The 18,745-nt window shown below is 36.7% G+C and overlaps 1 protein-coding gene across 10 annotated transcripts in view; it reads left to right on the top strand.

The window, feature by feature from the left end:
• NRG2 (neuregulin 2) overlaps positions 1 to 18,745 on the top strand; it is a 203,790-nt gene that overhangs the window by 168,910 nt on the left and 16,135 nt on the right. For 8 of the 10 annotated variants that reach the window (XM_039325944.1, XM_039325945.1, XM_039325946.1 and 5 more), the window contains 2 exons: positions 4,782 to 4,805; positions 17,266 to 17,368. In XM_039325944.1, the coding sequence (XP_039181878.1) occupies positions 4,782 to 4,805; positions 17,266 to 17,368 (127 nt within the window). The remainder of the gene's footprint in view (positions 1 to 4,781; positions 4,806 to 17,265; positions 17,369 to 18,745) is intronic. The other 2 variants (XM_039325951.1, XM_039325950.1) reach the window with 1 other exon arrangement.

Here is an 18,745-nt window from a genome sequence, read left to right as displayed (position 1 = left end):
GCTATCCTTATATGGAAGCTCTCATATTACCATTGCACAGAAACTTATTAAATCAGATTGTTTGTGATGTTAGCTTTTTCAGAAGGATAATTCATTATGAAACACAAGGCTTTGTGTTTATTGAGAAGCCAGGGCTTATGGATCAGATGTGTGGCTTGTTCTTAAAAAATGTTGAGTTCTCCTCTACCAGAGTTTCTTCAGTGGTTTGTACTCTAATTCGACTTCACTTTCAGACTATCATCTTTGCAGAGTAGAGTGAAAATTAGGTTGAAGCATAGTGAATGTCACTGCTGCACTAATTAAGTACATACTATATACCCATGTGCTTCAGCTGACATAATTTTATGTAAAGATTTGCAAGATTCCTGCACATAGTCTAAGAAATCTCTCGCCATCTGGAGAGATTTTGGGATCTTCTCTATCATCACCTCTATTTTTATCAAATTATGAGACATCAGGGAAATACAAGTTCCTTATACATTTGTCCCCCACATACACTATTTTCAATTTAATCATTTTTTCTGACTTCATCAAATATAATTAAATCTGAATACCTTTGTATAAATGCCAAACAAATTGTTATGAGAATCATGATATATGAAATCCCATTCTGTACAAATGTGATTAATTACTTGATAAATATGACAGTTTGCAATAGTAGCAAATATAACAGCGTTGCTTTCCAAGCCAGGTTGCTTTCCAAGCCAGGAAGATACAGAAAACACACTATTCTAAATTCATTTGAATGTCCTGCAGAGTATTAGTTGCTCTTACAGCAATCTAAAACAAATATTATGGGAACCTGCGATCTCAGTACTGCTTTTATCTTCTAGTGCCCTCTTGTGAATAAGAAAGCCTGTAAAGCAGCAGTCTTCCAAGAGCAACTACAACACAACATTCCTGATGTGGCCACCAGCCCCCTGAAAGAAAATATATGTTCTAGTGATATAACCATATAACCAGTGGTGGGATTCAAATATATGAACAACTGGTTCTCTGTGTGGATACCACTTCTGGAAGTCCATTCTGGGCCTGGGCAACAAAAAATTAGCTACCGGTTCTGCCGAAGTGATGCGAACCTTCTGAATCCCACCACTGCATATAACTATAGTACAACCTAGTGATCTGTCTATATTCATGTTGGAAGTACCTACAAAGCTAACCAAAAGGTGTTTCTGGATTGAAAGAATTTGCCAGTGACAACACTGTTTCCCAGGGGATGCCTGATTGCCAAATGTAGCACAATCTTTGGAGAGGCTATCGTCATGCCCCCCAATTCAGTGATATAATATATGTGGTTAGGTCCAGAAATTTTAAATCAATAGGATTAGTAGGAATTCACACTTTAAGTAACAAAAATGTTTTTAAAGAACAGAATCAGGACTGAGGTACAAGTAAAAAGCACCATTTCATTCTCATAACTGTTATGATTACTGCATTTTACGCTGCCCAGAATGTCTTGGATAGCGAGTTGGGCAACATATAACATGATGTACAGCAATTGAAAGCCAAAATTTAAAATCCCAACCTTTCTTTCCTCTGCCCAGCTTTGACAAACACAAACAAGCCACTTGATCAATTCCATATAGATCAGCTCCATATGGATGGATCCATATGCAATGGATAAAAACTAATCAAGGAGAGAACCAACCTACAACTATGGAGAAACTTCTGATAGTTAGAACAGTTAATTAAACTTGCCTCTAGTAGTAATGGGTGCTCCAACATTGGAGGTTTTTAAGAAATGATTGAACAACCATTTGTCTGAAATGGTATAGGGCAGGGATAGGCAACCTCTGCTCTTTTATGACTCATGGACTTCAACTCCCAGAATTCCTCAGTCAGCATAGCTGGTATAGGGTTTCCTGTTTGAGCAGAGAGTTGGACCAGAAGACTTCCAAGGTCCCTTCCAACTCTGTTATTCTGTTATGTCAAGGCAGGGTCCCCAAGCCCACCGACAGAACCATGGCCTTTTGCAAAAGTAAAAAGGTAGGGGGCAGTTTTATCTATGGGGGAATGATGTTCCTTTGCAGTGAGACTAATAAAGCAAGCTTCACATACTGTTTTAAGCTGAAGAGCCCAATCAATGCCCATCCACTGTTGACCATCAGTGGAGGTTTTCACATTATCCAATCTTAGAATTTTCCTTTGGACAGACTAATAACAATCTCTCCAGAATATGTATGCATAAAAAAAAAATAATTGGGCATCTATCAACTTAGCAAAACAACAAATAGGAGAATGAAATCATTTTTTATCAAACTGTGGAGGGTGGCTGCACAAAAGAATTTCTTAATATTGTATTCTGTGTTGAAGATGGAATGTTACATTTTCTCTGTATAAATTTCTGTGGAATTTAAAAAAAAGTGGTGCTTGGGATAATTGCACCTTGAAAACTGAGATCCAACCCAGAATTCTTCTATATTAAGGGCAGAAAATTAGAACTAGACCTAAAAATTAACAAAAGGTAATGGAAGGTAAATTTTAGGTAAACTTACCTAAAACTTAAATTTTAATTGACCCATGCTATTTGAGTCTGTAGAATCTGTTTACTGTACATATGATTTAAAAATTAAGGGAGCTTTCCTAACATATCATTTACAAAATGTCTGATATATGAATAAATTTATAAACACTTTTAATCTTGTTTTGGAAAAAAAGGGAGCGGATTAATTCTAAAATGTCTTTATACTTTGAAACAAAATGAATTAGATGGACCTCTGACAGGAAATAATAGCATAGTTTACCTTCATTATAACTGTCCCAGCGAGGTTTGCATAAACTGTATTATCAGTTGCATTTGTCCAGTGTTCACAAAATTTGCTAAGCAGCAATGTGGCCATTGTTAATGTCAGAAGAGGCTATTCTAAAGTGGGCTGGTTCTCCCAAATAAACAAAAAACAAAAACAAAAAAACAAATGGAACTAGCAGAGATCTGAAAACAAATGTTGTAGATACCCTTTGTGGAAGTGAAACAAACTATGTTTTATAAAGAAATCACAATATGGTTTTAAAATGGATTATACTATGAAGGGAAAATGCATAAAAATACTGTAGCACAATATATAGTCAAGAACCATTCCTCTTTTTTCTCACACACATACAACATGCACCACACAGACAAACATAAATGGCAGCATTCCTTCTCTCTCAAGCTCTCCTATATTTACTCATCACCAACGCACACGCATACATACCCTTATACACTAGATCTAGTTTATTTGGCCTTCCATGCACATTTTGATTTATATTTTAGCTTTCTTTCCTCTTTTGTTTCACCTAACTTCAAGGCAGAAGTGTTATGTAGGCTCCAAAGTTGCTGTCTTCTTTGTGATGTTTTAATTAGCCCTTTCAAAGAGATTTTGTTACAGTGGCTTTGGGTTGGGTAATCTAGAATTTATAATTTTCCTTTATCCCTTTGGAATTTGTAGGCTGAGGCATTTAATGCCATCATTTTAACTGAGATAAATTACATATTATAAGCTAAATGTTGTATCCACTAATTCTTTATTTATTTATTTAAATTTATTATGTCCACCCAGAAGACTCTGGGCAACTGACAGTATCCAAATATACAATTAAAATATTAAAAAGAAATAAGACATGGCAGCCTAGATTGAAAACAGCCGTGCCAATAAAACAACAGACTGTCCCCAGCCTGGGAACTGAGCCAGGCCTTAGGGGCTTTCCAGAACCCCAGAAGAATGGGTGCTGTCCCTATCTCTGGGACCACGGGTGTTTTGGAGTATGGGGCAGAGAAGGCAGACTTTCTTGCTGTATTCAGATGACTTTCAATGGAGGATTCCTGGAGGGAGCACACTCTTAACACACTGGGGTCAGTACATTGAAAACTTCACCTGTGCAGTCTGGAATTGGGATGTAATGCTACCTAACTGCTTGATCCCAAAATGATAGATGAACTTACTTAATGGTTTCATATAGATTTTAGAGCTTCTGTTAATTCAGAGGGGGTATTAATAATCTCTTTTTAAGACCAAATATGTATCACTTTGAGACAACTTCTCGTCAAGTAAATATGTTTAAAATCTGATTGCAAATATATTTTTCATAACATCAAATTTCTTATAATTTTGGCTTCAAAAATAATAATTGGCTTATTGTTTTTAATGCTTTTATTTGTAATGCTGATCTATGATCATAACAGAAATTGATCAATTTGGCTTCAAATTAGTTTAAGTTATATTAATATTTCTGCATGATAGAAATGATTTGCAAGAATAATAAGGCTCTGCACTGCTTTCAAAATGTTTCAGAAGAAATATGCAAGCACAGCATCTCTCTGCTGATATCAGCTTCACTTTTTTTAGGCTTAAGCGCAAGCCTGAAAAAAGGACACTGCAACTTTAACAATCTTATTAAGGAGTGGACAGTTAGTATTAAAACAGCTATTAAAGCAGCAGCATCTTTTTCAAGGCTACATAGAAGCCTAAAAAAGTTGCGCTGCTTATGTAAATTGCCAAGAATTTTTGTGCTCATAAAGAGTCTGAGTTATTTATTCTGAATCCTTTTTGAAGGTGCACAGATCTAGAGTACTTACAAGAAGGAAAGTTCACTGTAGCAAGATTCTCGACTTGTGTGCATGTGTGTGTGTGCTTTCTTTATACTTACGCTAACAATACTGTGTTGATACTTTCCCTCAGATGTTGATTGGCCGAAAGCAAGCTACTCTAAATACATGCTTGATATTTCTTTTAACATTTGGAAACTTCTGTTAGAAATTTATTTATCTTCTCTTTTTCTTCTTTTTTCTGTATTGGCAGAGCATCTTGGATTAGAGTTAAAGGGTATGAAACAAACCATTCATTTGTTAAACAGACACCACAGTTCTTCACATTATGTTTTTACAGTTTTTATGGGGTGACCAAGAATATCAGCTGCTCATCTCTTATTCTGGCACAGTTTGTGGAAAAGTCATGTATATGCATATGTATATGTATATACATGTGCATATACAGTATACATATGCAGTCAAAACCAGTTTATCTATATTAATATAAATATAGATAAGTGTGCCTGGGTGCACTGCAGCACTTTTCTGTGGGGCTCAGTGAGACCAGAAGTAAAGTGCTTGCTCAGTAGCACTTCTGTGCCATTTTAGTCTGTGCTTTTTGGAGATAAAAAAAATTGCCTAGGTCAGTTTGGAAGATCACAGACTTGTATTGCAGTAATAGTGGATGCAAATCCTAGTAAAGAACAGACTTGTACTAAAGAAGTTATAGCAATTCTGCAAAACCAATCAAAGTCAAATTTGGAACCATTCCTTCTCACCTTATTTAATTTCATGCTGGTTTGGGAGTATTTCTTTTAAAAAGATTGACCCAGCAGCAAAACAATATTGCAGCATCCCCCCTTGGAGCAGCAGAATTTGTATTGCTCCAATTTAGCTTCTTCCTCCAAAAGATTTTATATTAGTAAAAGGGGAAAGGGGAGATTGCAGTACCCCCGTTATATATACCTTCAATATTTCTTTTCCAGAAAATTAACTAAATGAATGCAGACTGCAGGAGCAGGGCAGGAGAAATAGCAAGTAATTTAAGATATATTAAATCTTTGATTTCCAAGCACATAGACTTCTACATAAAGGAACATGAAGAATAGCCCCAACCCCAATGTAGTAACATAATGCAGCAGTTTACAACCTCAGGCTTCTATAGGAATGTTCATAAAAGTGCACTTGTACCATCAATATGCATGAATAGGAAAAAGCCAAAGACCAGAAATCACTGGCTACATTAATGAGGGAGGATTGCTATGTATTTGAATCTCAGTGATAACTGTTCTAATGGGATGGGAGAATGCTTCCTATGAACCCCTGTGCATAATGTGAAACACTTTCTCAATAATGCTGAATGCATAACTGCCAGGTGCAACACATTGACCTGTAGAGCAAGTAGCCAGAGAAAAAGAGCAGCCAAAAAGGGTCCCATCTGATTCCTCTCATAGGTTTTCTTCACGGAGCAGTAATACTGCCACTCAGTGGCCAATCACCTCTCCCATATGGAGTGCTCTCAGTGCTCTTCAGAGTGACCCATTGCATTGTGGCCACTGCGAGCACTACATACTGAACTATTAGGAAACAGCCTCCTACAGCGCCTGTTTTATTGGTGAATCCAATGCTTGGAATGGCTACTTCCTAGTGATGGGAAGAAACATTTTCAGTTAATGTATTTTAAGGAGGCACCAATTCTTGTCTAAATTTCTTACCCCTTTCCAACTGAAAATTGAAGTGGATAGTTTCCTAACTAAAAAACTGTATTAGTTTCAAGAGGAGATTAGTGTCTTTACACTAATTAACCAAAGCTAAATGCACACACAGATAACAAAGCCTGATTATGTTCAGGAATCATTCTTAGGAATAGAACCAGTGCTGCCTTTCTCAACCCCTGGGCTTTTCTGTTTTTCCTTATGAAAGTGAGTTAGAGTTGTTTATCGTTAGTGCTGGGTCAACCTCTCCCATTAAAATTAATCCATTCCTTCTGCCAATAGGCATCATTCTTGTACCTCTGAATGGCTGACGTTCAGCAAGATGATTTCCAGCCACTTGAGATTTGGAAGGAGAGCATTAGGGAGGAACGGCAGTGGTTTGCCTCCCAGAAGTCGCCTGTGTCCACTTGCACAACTAGTGGATAGGCAGGAAAGAAGAAAAGAAAGTCAGTAGCGCCCCCTCCTGATGATGGCTCTCATAGAATCATCCTGATCCTTACAGGAGAGTTGCTACAGCCTTTAGCAGTGCTAATTCCAAACTGACCTATGAGAATATAGTATTTTTCATGCATTATCATCATGTTCTTTGTGATGGAAACCACTTTTCCACTTCTTTGATTTATTTTTGTTCCCAGGCATGCTAGTTTCCTATTTCATGTGCTATATGACCAAAAATTATGCATTAAAGACTAATTGTGCTTATAGCAACTTGTGTATCAGATTTATGCTACCGCACTTGCCATGCTTACCTAAGGAATATGTCTCACGGAATTCAGTGAGATCTGTTTTTAATAGACCAATTTGACTGGAAATTATAAATCCTTCCCAGGAGCAAATCTTGTATAAATGAAAAGCATAATGTGGAAAGTGGCCTTGGATTGACATTGCTGTTGATTCAAAACATTTTGACTTGCTATTTTGAATTGAGGATTTTTGACATCCATTCCTGACTTCTGCTTGTTTCGCTTTATTTAAAAATCTCTTTCTTTCTAGGCTGACTGTTTATGTGCCAATAAACTTATTTTGCCATGCTGTCTCTTCTTTTTTCATACTTTCTGCCAGCCATGTATTTCCTGTGATGCTCGTGGATGACGTTATGTCACATGTGCTGGTTTGCATTTAATATTTTATCACAGAATGATAATCTGTGATATGCATTCAAAAATACCACAGATATATCACACGAACAATTGTGCTATCCCAATGTCTTATAATTAAGTAAATTTTGATTTGCATTGTCTTGTGTTCTTCTATAATTCTTCTGTAAGGCTCATATAAATGTACACATACAGTATTATTTACTTATTGCAAAGCAAAGTGATAAATTTCTTTCCATTTAAGCAATATATTTTGTTTTGCGAAAGTACTGTATCACAACTATATTCTGATAGAATAATCAGCAATGAGATTTAGTTGTGAATCTTTGTTTGAAATGGTTGAATATTGAAATATTTTGCAGTTCTCAAATAGAAATCCAAATATCTCTGCTAAATGATTAGGAGAATCATGGCAAATATTATTTTCTTAATAGTTTTATTCTTATATGAAAATTATCACTGGTAAACTTGCAAAAATCTATGTAATATCTTGACAAAGTGTATTTTTTGCAGTATGGGCAAGTTTATTTACCAATTTGAGAATTGACATTTGCCACATTCTTAAATAGGTGTATTGAAACTGTTTCCCTTTGTTTTGAATCCATCATTATGTACATTGTACTAACGAGATCAATTTTTGTTGCACAATTTGGCACTGTTTTTGAGATGAAGTCTCCCCACTTCCAAAAATAAAAAATTAGAAATTATGGCAAAGATGGATAACCCAATGCACATTGAAACTGAATTGGGGCAGACAGAAATAAGGGAGATAAGAGAATTGATGGATTTTTAGTTTCATTGAAAAGCAGAACAAATTACTTTTTGAATGTGAAGATTAGATATGTAATTTCTTAATACATTCACATTTCAAAGATTCAGGTATGGATTGAAATCCATACCCATTAATTTTGACCATTGAAATATAAATATGTTGAAGCTTCTGTGATTGAAATGTAGCACAGTAATTACTCAGAGGTTTCCAGGTACTTTCTTATCTGAAGCAACTGTGCATTTATCAGAGTTTGAAATGTAAAATCTATAGCTTATTTGCATAATTAATGCATATTCACTTTTCATTCTATATAATAATCTGGCATTAATAAGAACAGCAGGAGAGAAACTCAAAGGAGAAATAAATAAGCATGATGTATGAAAATGCTTTAAAAGTTAGGGAGTGGAGTGGAATTCAAATTATAATTTGTTTAGGACACCCTGAAAATCTTGGCACTTCTAACTAAATTTTTCAAGTTTTTAAAGTGCCTGAATAGCTTTAGTTTCACAATTTGACAAGCCAAAGCTACTGACAGTAACAGCTGGAGTCTTCCTTCCATGGAGGTGAAGCCCAAATAGATGTATTGCATTCCTTTGCTAGCTGGCTGAGTGTGCACCCTCTTCTTCAGTCTTCAGAAATTCTAGAAATTGTACCCTTGAGAAACAGAAGTGTGTTTCTCCCACTCATTGTTTAAGGTAAAAAGAAATTAAAATGACAAGTAAGTGTTCAGGCTAACAACACACCCACACACTCCAATTCTTGCACCCATCTACATTTGAAAACACCCCTCCAAGACATCTTGGGGGCCTCTGGGTGCTCTCTTGGGCTGCCATAGACCGGAAACAATACAGTCTGCCTTATGTTTGTTTGTTTGTTTGTTTGTTTGGCTGAAATTTTCCAAGTTCTGGGTACAGCAGGGGGACTATTTCTTATTTTCTACTCTATATTTGCTCTTATTGTCTTAATCCTTATCCTATGTTCTTTACGTATAACCTAATTATAGCCCTTGTGAAGGAGTACAGGAACTTTAGGGTTACTTGGCTGATCTTAAGAAAAAAAATGGTTCAGGCCCAATGATTGAACCAGAGGCAATATTCAACCCTGTATTCCTTAAATGATTCCTTCATGTACTACACGCTGAGGTACCTCATTCTGAGACACAAAAAAGGAGGTCGCCTAGTGGAAGACTACCTAAGAGTCTTATCAATCTAGACCAGGACTTTTCAACTGTTTTTTTTTTTTTTCCTCTCATGGCCTCCTGAGACTCATACTCCTATGTAACTGCATCATAAATCACTGTTAATTGGAAATATGGCGTAGGCCATATTGAGAACCACTGTCTAGGGAGGGAAGGCTTGGTAGGGCACTAGAAATAAAAGAAAGTGTGTTATGACTGGATTTATGAGAACTTTCGTTATAAAAGAAAACACAGAAAGAAATGGATGATTCCAGACAGAGCAGCCTTGATAGAGAAGCTAGAGGATGCTACATATCTGGTAAACTTGACTATCCAGTCAGGGACAGAAGACCCAACCTCCCAGAGGCCTCCCTCTCACCCACATTATAACAACCCATAAAAAAGGAGATGGTAGTTGCTACAGAGATGAAGGAAGATGACCAGTTTCATAGAATGTGATAGCAAGGTGACTTTGGTGTGCCCCTACTTAGTGAATGGGACCTTTAATGTGAATGAACAGTATCTTATAAGAGTGGGACCAATTTGAAACACAATTTCTCCAACTCACAACATTGAGGGATGATCCAAAAGGATAATACTGATAATGGTATAAAATGGCACTGAGAAGTTGAAAAGGACTGGGAAGGGTACACTTTCAAATTAATATCCTCAACCAGAGCAACAGGTGCCATTTCTGTACCATGCCTGGACTTGAATCCAAACTGAAAAGGATCCGGGTAATCCAATTCTTCAAGAACACGCTGTAGCTTAGGTAGCCATATCACTACCTTTTTAATAATCTAAAACTGTTGAGTCCAGGGAGGATTTCTTGAGAATGGAACATACCTCTGCCTCCTTCAACATCTCTTCCCTCAAAAAAACATTGACCGTCTCCCATGCCAGCCTGTCATTCATAACATACAGCCCAAATCAGCCATGAAGGTTGTGGACCAGGTCCAATGGTGGTAGCATTCATCTTCCCCAGATTACACAAGCTGAAAAGAGTCTCTGATAATATTCTGATAAATATTTGATTGGGTACCATTAAACATTCTGTTTGCAGAATGTCAAAAGTATAGCCAATATTTACTTATTTGTCAAATTTAGAATCCATCTGTCTCCATCACAGAGGGATTCTTGGGAGTCTACAAACATCAGCAATTTTGTCCACAAAAACTTATGATAGGGCATAGTGGCTAAATAGCATATCTCCTTCCCATCTTCCTTAACAGGAGACAGGTAATTTTAGACAAGGCTACTGGTTGGCACCTTATTGATGTAATAAGAGCAGAGAAGACCAAATGCTTTATTGCCTTTGGCACCATGTAGGTTCAAACGAGCATGTATCTTTGTTGGGTCATATTTTCCTTTTGCCTTTCTCCACTGGCACGCTAGTCATTGCTTCTTTATCTCCAAGAGATCCTGAGTAAACCAAGGAGCCCCTGAGACCAGACTACTGAGGGAAATCACATCAGGTTTTTGGCTGCTTCTCAGTTCCTAGAGACCACAAGATAAAGGAACAACCTTTTAAGTCATTAGGGAATTCTACAAATTCCCTCTGGTATCCATCTGGATCTATTACACATCTCGTATGGACCATTTTAATGAGTTCTTGAAGCAATAGAGACAAATCTCATCTGGATCAGAAGTCATCTGATCACAATAAAGATCTCAGTTTGATGTCTTTCATATCCAAATCATACAGTTGATCAGAAGTACAGTAAGTTCACATGTGTGATTGGGGAATATATTATTTGGGGCAAGCCTTGGTTATCACTTCGGCCCTTCCAGACTACTTCATCCCAGCATATAGAAATTGAATTCCCCTGCACCAATAGCCAAGGAAACTCTTAAACCAGTCTGGCAACGAGCTCCAGACCCACTAGAAAGAATCCTCAGGGACAGCAGAATGGCTTATAGGTAAGTACAACTCTCATTTTTTCCTTATTGCCCAAGATAACACACATTTACACCCTGCCATTCCTGCAGGGAAAATCCCTGATCATAGGCACAAAATCCCTCCTGATTATTGCTGCTAAGCAACCCCAATTCTGGAAGGGGATTGTTATAAGGCAGTTGTTGGCTTCCCTTCTGCCTGACAAATTCCCCTCCTCCCAAAATACCTCCCATGATTAAGGGGCCACTAAAATGTTCTTGCTGTCTTCCTCTTCTACAAAGTCACCAGCAAGCCCTCTAGACAGGATTATCATGTCCTAGGACCTACCCTATCCTTCCCACAGTCATCACCAGTCATCTGAAGGCTAATATTTGAAAATGCCACTTTCACCAGCCTCCAAATTCCCATCTTTAATTCCATCACCCTTTCTTCCTCTTTCTCATTTATCACCTTTCCCACACCAGCCCTGTGCTCACTTGGGCTGCCAGGATCTGGATCTCCTCTATTCTTTCCTTCCAGAGGGACCATTTTGCCTCTCCCTCGGGAACATATTAATCTACAGCATGAGTAGATATTACAACCCGACAAGATATTAGTCTCCCCCCCCCCATATTTCTGACCATGGCAACTCTTCTTTCTCTTCCCTAGCCACGGCAACAGAAAGAATAGCTGTGCAATGTTTCCATTAATCTCCTAAGGAATACATTTGTGATACATGAAGGTTGAAATACAGATAGTAAAATTGCCAGAATGGAATATAGCTAATGGCCCATAAAATAACCAAAACAAAATAAGGTTTTTAAGACCTCTAAGAAATATCTTCCTTTTTTTTTTCACCTCAAAGCACCAATCAGGAGAAGACTTCCTGATGGTGTGGCATTAAATAGGACACAGCAGAGAAAAGCACAGCAGTTATGAAATGTCTTCTAAATTACTAAGAGGTACTGACATGAAAATATGAACTACAGCAATCATCAGCTATGACAATAGAGCATCATAGAACAAGTCAATGTCTTTCCTTTGCTACCACACAGCCTTACTGACAAGTAATCCAGAACAACACAAGGTGCTTGCGGAACTTAAAAGTGGAAAACATTCCTCTGATTGCTCATCTACATTTAAGTTCATTTTGCTTCAAAGGCTCAGGACTCTCTTAAAGCATTTCCAATATATGAAAATGTGGGATATTTTGACTGTTATTAGACATTTCTTCTATCTGGGGGAATTAGGGATGGCAGGGTGGCACAAGATTAAAAAAGTCTGAAAGAAGAGTAATCACATTTTTTTCCAGATATATTTAAGAATAGTCAGAATAAAGTAATATACTTATATACTAATCACATATTTGCAATGTATTCCTATACATACATATACATATATAGATATACATATATACATACGTATGTATGTATGTATATATACACACACCCAAAGTAGTTCCCATGAATTGACTGAATAAAAACAACTGACATAATATAGAATCAACGTACACAGTAGCATCTAAAGAAACATAATTTAAGAGACTATGTAGGAGTGAAATTATAGATGTGATATGTCTTTTGCTTAAACAGTTGTCTAATCTTGAAATACTAACATGTAGCAATTTGTGGCATATCTGGCATAAGATTTGGGGGGCAGTATTGGCAGCAGGCAGCTAATACAGGAACAGAGTTGAGCTGGGGAGGAAGATAAGTCTTGTTTTCTTTTTCCAATTCTCATTTCCAGTAATTGCATTTAATTTATGTACACTGGAATATTTCAGCACATCAAAATAGAATTTAGAAAAAGGCACTAAAATTAGTTTAAGACTTTTTTTTTCTTTACTTAGTTCTAACTTTCAACTGAATATTAAATTTCTCAATATAAAGTAGAGTTTCTTTTTAGACTCTTTAATGCTAGTACTGTTTTATTTGTATAGATACGTCCAAATAATGGAGCTTGGACTCATATTGTGGCATAATAATTCATAACATCATCAGCAAGAATCCCAGGATTTTATGCTAATCTTGCTACTAGTTCATATTGCTTTTGTGGGCAAGAGCCTTCAAAGAGAAATGGAGTTCACCCTGCTTTCAAACATATTCTGTTGAGGTTAAAAAATGGACTGTTAACATAAGAGCATTTGGATATTCAGTTCTCCCAGACACCCTACTGCCACCTTCTGCTCTTCAGTGGGAGGAGATGGTAAGGCTTGCCTTAGAGTAGGGGTTCTCAACCTTGGCAACTTTAAGATTTGTGGACTTCAACTCCCAGAATTCCTCAGCCAGCTTTGCCAGTCTTAAAGTTGCCAAGGTTGAGAACCCCTGCCTTAGAGATTATCAGATTGTTCAGCTTGGTCAATTTACTGTATTGCCTACTCCTTGGTGCAAGCCCAAGAAGATTCCCTAGAAGAAACCTCATTTTTGATGCAGAAGCAAAGGAGAGGGGGGTTGATGAATAGATGGAGGAAGACACCCCCCCCCGTTCCTGCTTTATACTGTACATTTTTTCTCTTCTGTAGACATAAGAACTCTGTTATATGGGTTTGCACATAATATTCAATTATGCCCTAAGAAAGAATTCTGTATGCTCTTAAGAGAGAGTGAGAAAGGTAAATGTAGTGATAATCTATAGATTCATTTACAGAATTATGTTTAATTCAGGTACCCTCTCTATTCTGACTCTGTGTGGGGGGATGGGGTGGAGAGAATGAGAGAGAAGGGGGATACAAAGGTGCATTCTAAATGAAATATATTTAATTTAATTCCACTTATTTACAGCAAAAAAATACATGTATACAAAAGAATTTGACAATTACACACAAGCAACTGCAAGATATAAACTTTAAAATGATAGTGCCTTCTCTTTTAAGAATTATGTTTGATGCATAGTACAGAGAGCCTCTCATTCATAGAATATAACCAAAATCTGAAATATGTACCGTATTGTCCATATAGCTGATATTGATAGATCACTTGTAGACCACTCCTATAGCTTAGCAAATGATCACAGTTCATGTTTTTGCTGCCTCCTAAAATATATCTAAGAGAACCCTCAAACTCTGCTGCTGTTTCAGGTGGAGATAAATTGTATATAGAATATCAGCTACTCGGGCTTCTCAGTTTCTTGGCCTCATCCAACCAGTTATTGTATGCAGGCAGCAATTCAGTGTAATTTGAATTTAATGCCAAAGAAACATATTGCTAGCTGTCATCAACATATCAGTTAATTAGTCAAAGATCTTCAATAAAGAACATGTGGAGTACAGTAAACATTTGCAAGTCATTATACTTATTAAATGCTGGGAAGTTAAGCATAAATTTCAAAATGTAGTTCTTGAAATTACCATATTATTGTAGGTTTCATCCTTAGCCCACCAAATCATTTTAATAAGATGATACTGATGGTAATCAGAATGTTGTTACTAAAAGATACCAATATGTATTCATCAGGGAGAGACACTCTCTGTTTTCCAACAAAGATCATTCATCCAAACCAAAGCTACCTCTTTGTCAGATTTTAGATTTTCAAGTGCATCTTGTCTGAGAGATTATATATTGTGTCATAATATATATTTATGCAAACACATCTTTAATAGCACCACCCAAACATTATAGAGGCCCAAAGGTCAGCAAGTTTAAAGTGACATCAAAATTTGAAGAATTACAACAAAATATACATATAGGAAAGCAAAAATCCTTTCTAAATGGATAAGTGCTGAGGAGCACTTCACACTGTACGTTTTAAATCAGGTCCCACTTGTTTATGTTGAATTTCGGAACTGTACTGTTTAAAACAGGTAAACAAATAAAAGCTGTAGGAGAATAAAAGCATATTTCCTTAGCACCAAGCAAGCCTATGAAATCACAAATCTGTATCCAGGAAACTAGCATAACAGTTCTTTCTGTTTATATCTGTAGTGATGGGGACATCAGGGGCTATCCAGTGGGAACATTATTGCACAAATCTGGTTCACATCATCACAGGTAACCTAGTCCCATAGTCTCAGAGGAGGAATAAGGTAGATGTTTCAACACAAGCTAAATATATTTCAATGGTCGTTCTCATTTAGAAGGTTGATTTTATTTATTTGCTTCTTTATTTACTTTTAAACTAATTTTTCTTTCTGGCCTTGTAGAGCAGTTAGATATAAAGAGGGGTTGCTTTAATGAATCACAAAGAATTGCTAATTCTTGCAGTTGTATATTATCTGAAATACCTCTTCCAAATCATGTTCAAAACATATATAGTCTAAACAGCCAGTGCTACCCATTACCTAGGAACAGTAAAGGAATTAACTGTCACTGAGTGTCAAGCCCTTTGAGGCTGGCAAACTCAGGAAACAAGAACCATTTGGACTCTGGAATGAACTTTATGGTTAATAGACTAATGTAAAAGAATCTTGAAAGCCTGCCAAAGCTATTAACCAGAACTTATACCTAACATAACTAAGGTGGTATTACTTCTATGTTCTTTCTCATGCTTCTCCCCTCTCCTGAACTAAGGAACATTTTTTTCTACCCATGTTTTCCCCAAAATAAGACCCAGTCTTATATTTTCTTTGCCTCCGAAAGAGGCAGTAGGTCTTATTTTGGGGGGATGTCTTTATTTTTTCCCTGATGCCTGCCTCGCATCGCAGCAGTGGCACCAACAGCCCCATCCAGCAGGAGGCCATGTGGTCTGCCGCATTGTGTGGCGCTGCCATGAGGCAAGCAGGAGGGGGAGGGGGTGGAGCTGCCCCAAGCACCCCATAGACGTCCAAATACTTTTCGCCCAGAGGGAGACTGGAAGCTTCGTCTGCTTTCAAATGGGGTGCTTGGAAACACCTTCTCCATGCATCCCATTTGCAAGCAGATAAAGCTTCCAGTCTCCGTCATTTCTCCATCTGGGTGAAAAGTGTTTGGGTGCCTATGGGACGCTTGGAAACTGAGTGAAATTTACCTGCACCAAGGGACCAGCGGGCTGCGGCTGCTGCCAGCCACCGCCGGCCACCGCATGCTCACCACTACTTGTGCTGCCCACGCCCACCCCTGGGCCTATTTAGGGGGTAGGGCTTATATTAGGCCCACCCCAAAATATCAGGCTAGGGCTTATTTTCGGGGTAGGTTTTATTTTTGGGGAAACACGGTAACAGTTCTCCCTCTATGTTCCTAGGGTTTGCTAGACATTCCAACACAATGAGTTTGGTATTCTAGAAAATTGACAGAAACTTTATAAACAACCAGAAAATATCAAGGATTCTTTCTCACTAATGTCTTTAATTAGCTTAACTTGTTTCCTTCCTCACCTCATCCTCTAGGAGATTCACTAATATATTTTCCTCCCTTGTCTTCAGGGCAACAATAGAGATGCATGTTTTAATAGCATATATTCTGCATGCCCTTCTACTATGTTGGGATTACATTGGCTGCCACATGAATTCTCATATGTTCATTGGCTGCCACATGAATTCTCATATCTCTCCTTTGATTAGAATAGCAAAGAAAGATATTAAAACAGGCAGTGATGTACAGTCTTTTCCCTTGTAATCTGAGCATGCATTCTGTACTTCTGCTTCTGAAACTTTTCAGCATTGCCAGAAAGTGGCATTAAAAGTAGGGGACATTAAATTGGGGTCAGAGAGGGCAGAAAAAAGGAAAACCATCTTGGTTGCTCTATCAACCAAAGTTGGATCACAACAAATATATTCATTGTGGCTCAATATACAGTAATTTTTCTGTAATATCTCAGCCAAATACATAGAAAACAGCAACTGAATACTTCAAAGAAGTTCTAGAAAATATTCCCAATATAGTATGAGGTTAAACACACACACACACACACACACACACACACACACACACACAGACACACACACACACAGGAGGGGCTCCGAAAAAAGAAGGCACAGCCGATTCTTCTTGTTTTGATTTTACAGGGACTAGAAGGGAAAGGAAAGGTTTGGATAGAAATCAAGAAGAGCATCAATATTAAAACAGATATAAAACTCTAAATTCTATCTCAGGAAAATATATAGATAGTTTCCAATTTCCACCATGGAAAGTTGTAGTTGTATCTTCAGAATGCAATTATAATTTGAGAAAAATGTTAATTGTCAATTATTTTTATGTCCTTGCAGAAGCCGAGGAGCTGTATCAGAAGAGAGTTTTAACCATTACTGGGATTTGTGTTGCGTTGCTTGTTGTGGGAATAGTATGTGTAGTAGCTTACTGTAAAACCAAGTGAGTGATTTTACTTATTAATATTAAAATCAATTTTAATGCAATGAATACAATAAAAGAAAAGAAAAAGAAGGGAAAGAACTAAAAATGAAAAAGAAAGGAGTTTAAACATTTTAGAAATACATAGGTATGGTTTATAAACAATCTTAAAAACATGCAGTTTATGATTAAAGTATTAAAATGAATTAAAAGTTACTTTAATTGCTAAGTGCTTTAAGAATTAAAGAAAATTAAAATCTTGCAACAGAAAATTTATCAGCTAACAAAAATAAATTCATATTTCATATTCATATTTCATGTGGAACTGATGTATATATTTTGGAAATACAGGCAACAAATAAGTGGTAAAATTATTTGGTAAATATAATTGGATTATTAAGTAAAACCACAAGAAATGTAACAATTGGTTAATAGTCATTAAAATGCAATTTATAAAAGTTTCAATGAAATAATAGAAATACAAAAAATACAAATAAGAGAAATATAATACTATGTATAGATTGTCTTTATTATCATTTCTTCATGACTTGCCAAACAATGTTTGAAACAAATGTTATTCTGGTGAGAATTCTAAGTTCATAGCCTAAATTTTTTAGGCTTTCAGAAGGAACAGTTTATTTATTTTATTAAGCAAACTTATGCAGCTATGAAGGGACTCTGGGAGGTAAACAGAATAAAAACACCATATATTAAAAAGTTATAGCAATGAACACAACAATAGCCCTAATAAAACTCATATCCATCCATCAACCACTCCATCAACCTCCTGGTCCCTGTGCCTGGAGGAGAAACCAGCTCTTCATCCCCTGTCCTGAGGCCAACAGGGCCAGGTTGGGGCTATCCATATATCGTGGCGAAGGCTGTTCCATAAAGCAGGCACATGACAAAGAAAGCAGTTGTATCTGGTTTGAATGTTACCAAATGTTGAAATTATGTCTAGAACATAAGATTCTTTCTTTGAAAGTTATTAAAGATTGTTATTTATGAGATTTGGTGAGCTTTAAAAACATGCCTTTTCTTTATACTATTGATTGAAAATTTGTATCATTTTTATAGTTGTAGTGTTGATTATCCTAAAAATACCAAGATCTGAGAAAGATATAGTTCACATTTTAAGTCAAATATATGTGCTTTGAACTTCCTAATCCAGTAAACTCTCTGAAGAACAGTTATATATACTTCTTCAAAATTTGCACAGCTGGTCACAAATCAAAATGTGTACAAAACTGTATGTTAAGGAAACACACATCAAAATGTGTATATAAATATCAGGTAAACAAAGAATCAGGATTATTTGTAAAGTAGCAGCATAGAAGATTTATTCAAACTTATACCCAAGAATCTAGTCAACTAGTGGTCAGCACTAAATTGGTGCTA

This window comes from Crotalus tigris, unplaced genomic scaffold, assembly GCF_016545835.1.
Source record: "Crotalus tigris isolate CLP2741 ecotype Arizona unplaced genomic scaffold, ASM1654583v1 scf7180000024339.11422700, whole genome shotgun sequence".
In the NCBI taxonomy this organism is placed as follows: Eukaryota; Metazoa; Chordata; class Lepidosauria; order Squamata; family Viperidae; genus Crotalus; species Crotalus tigris.
The sequence above is the reverse complement of the archived record's forward strand: the minus strand, read 5'-3'. Positions and strand labels throughout refer to the sequence as shown.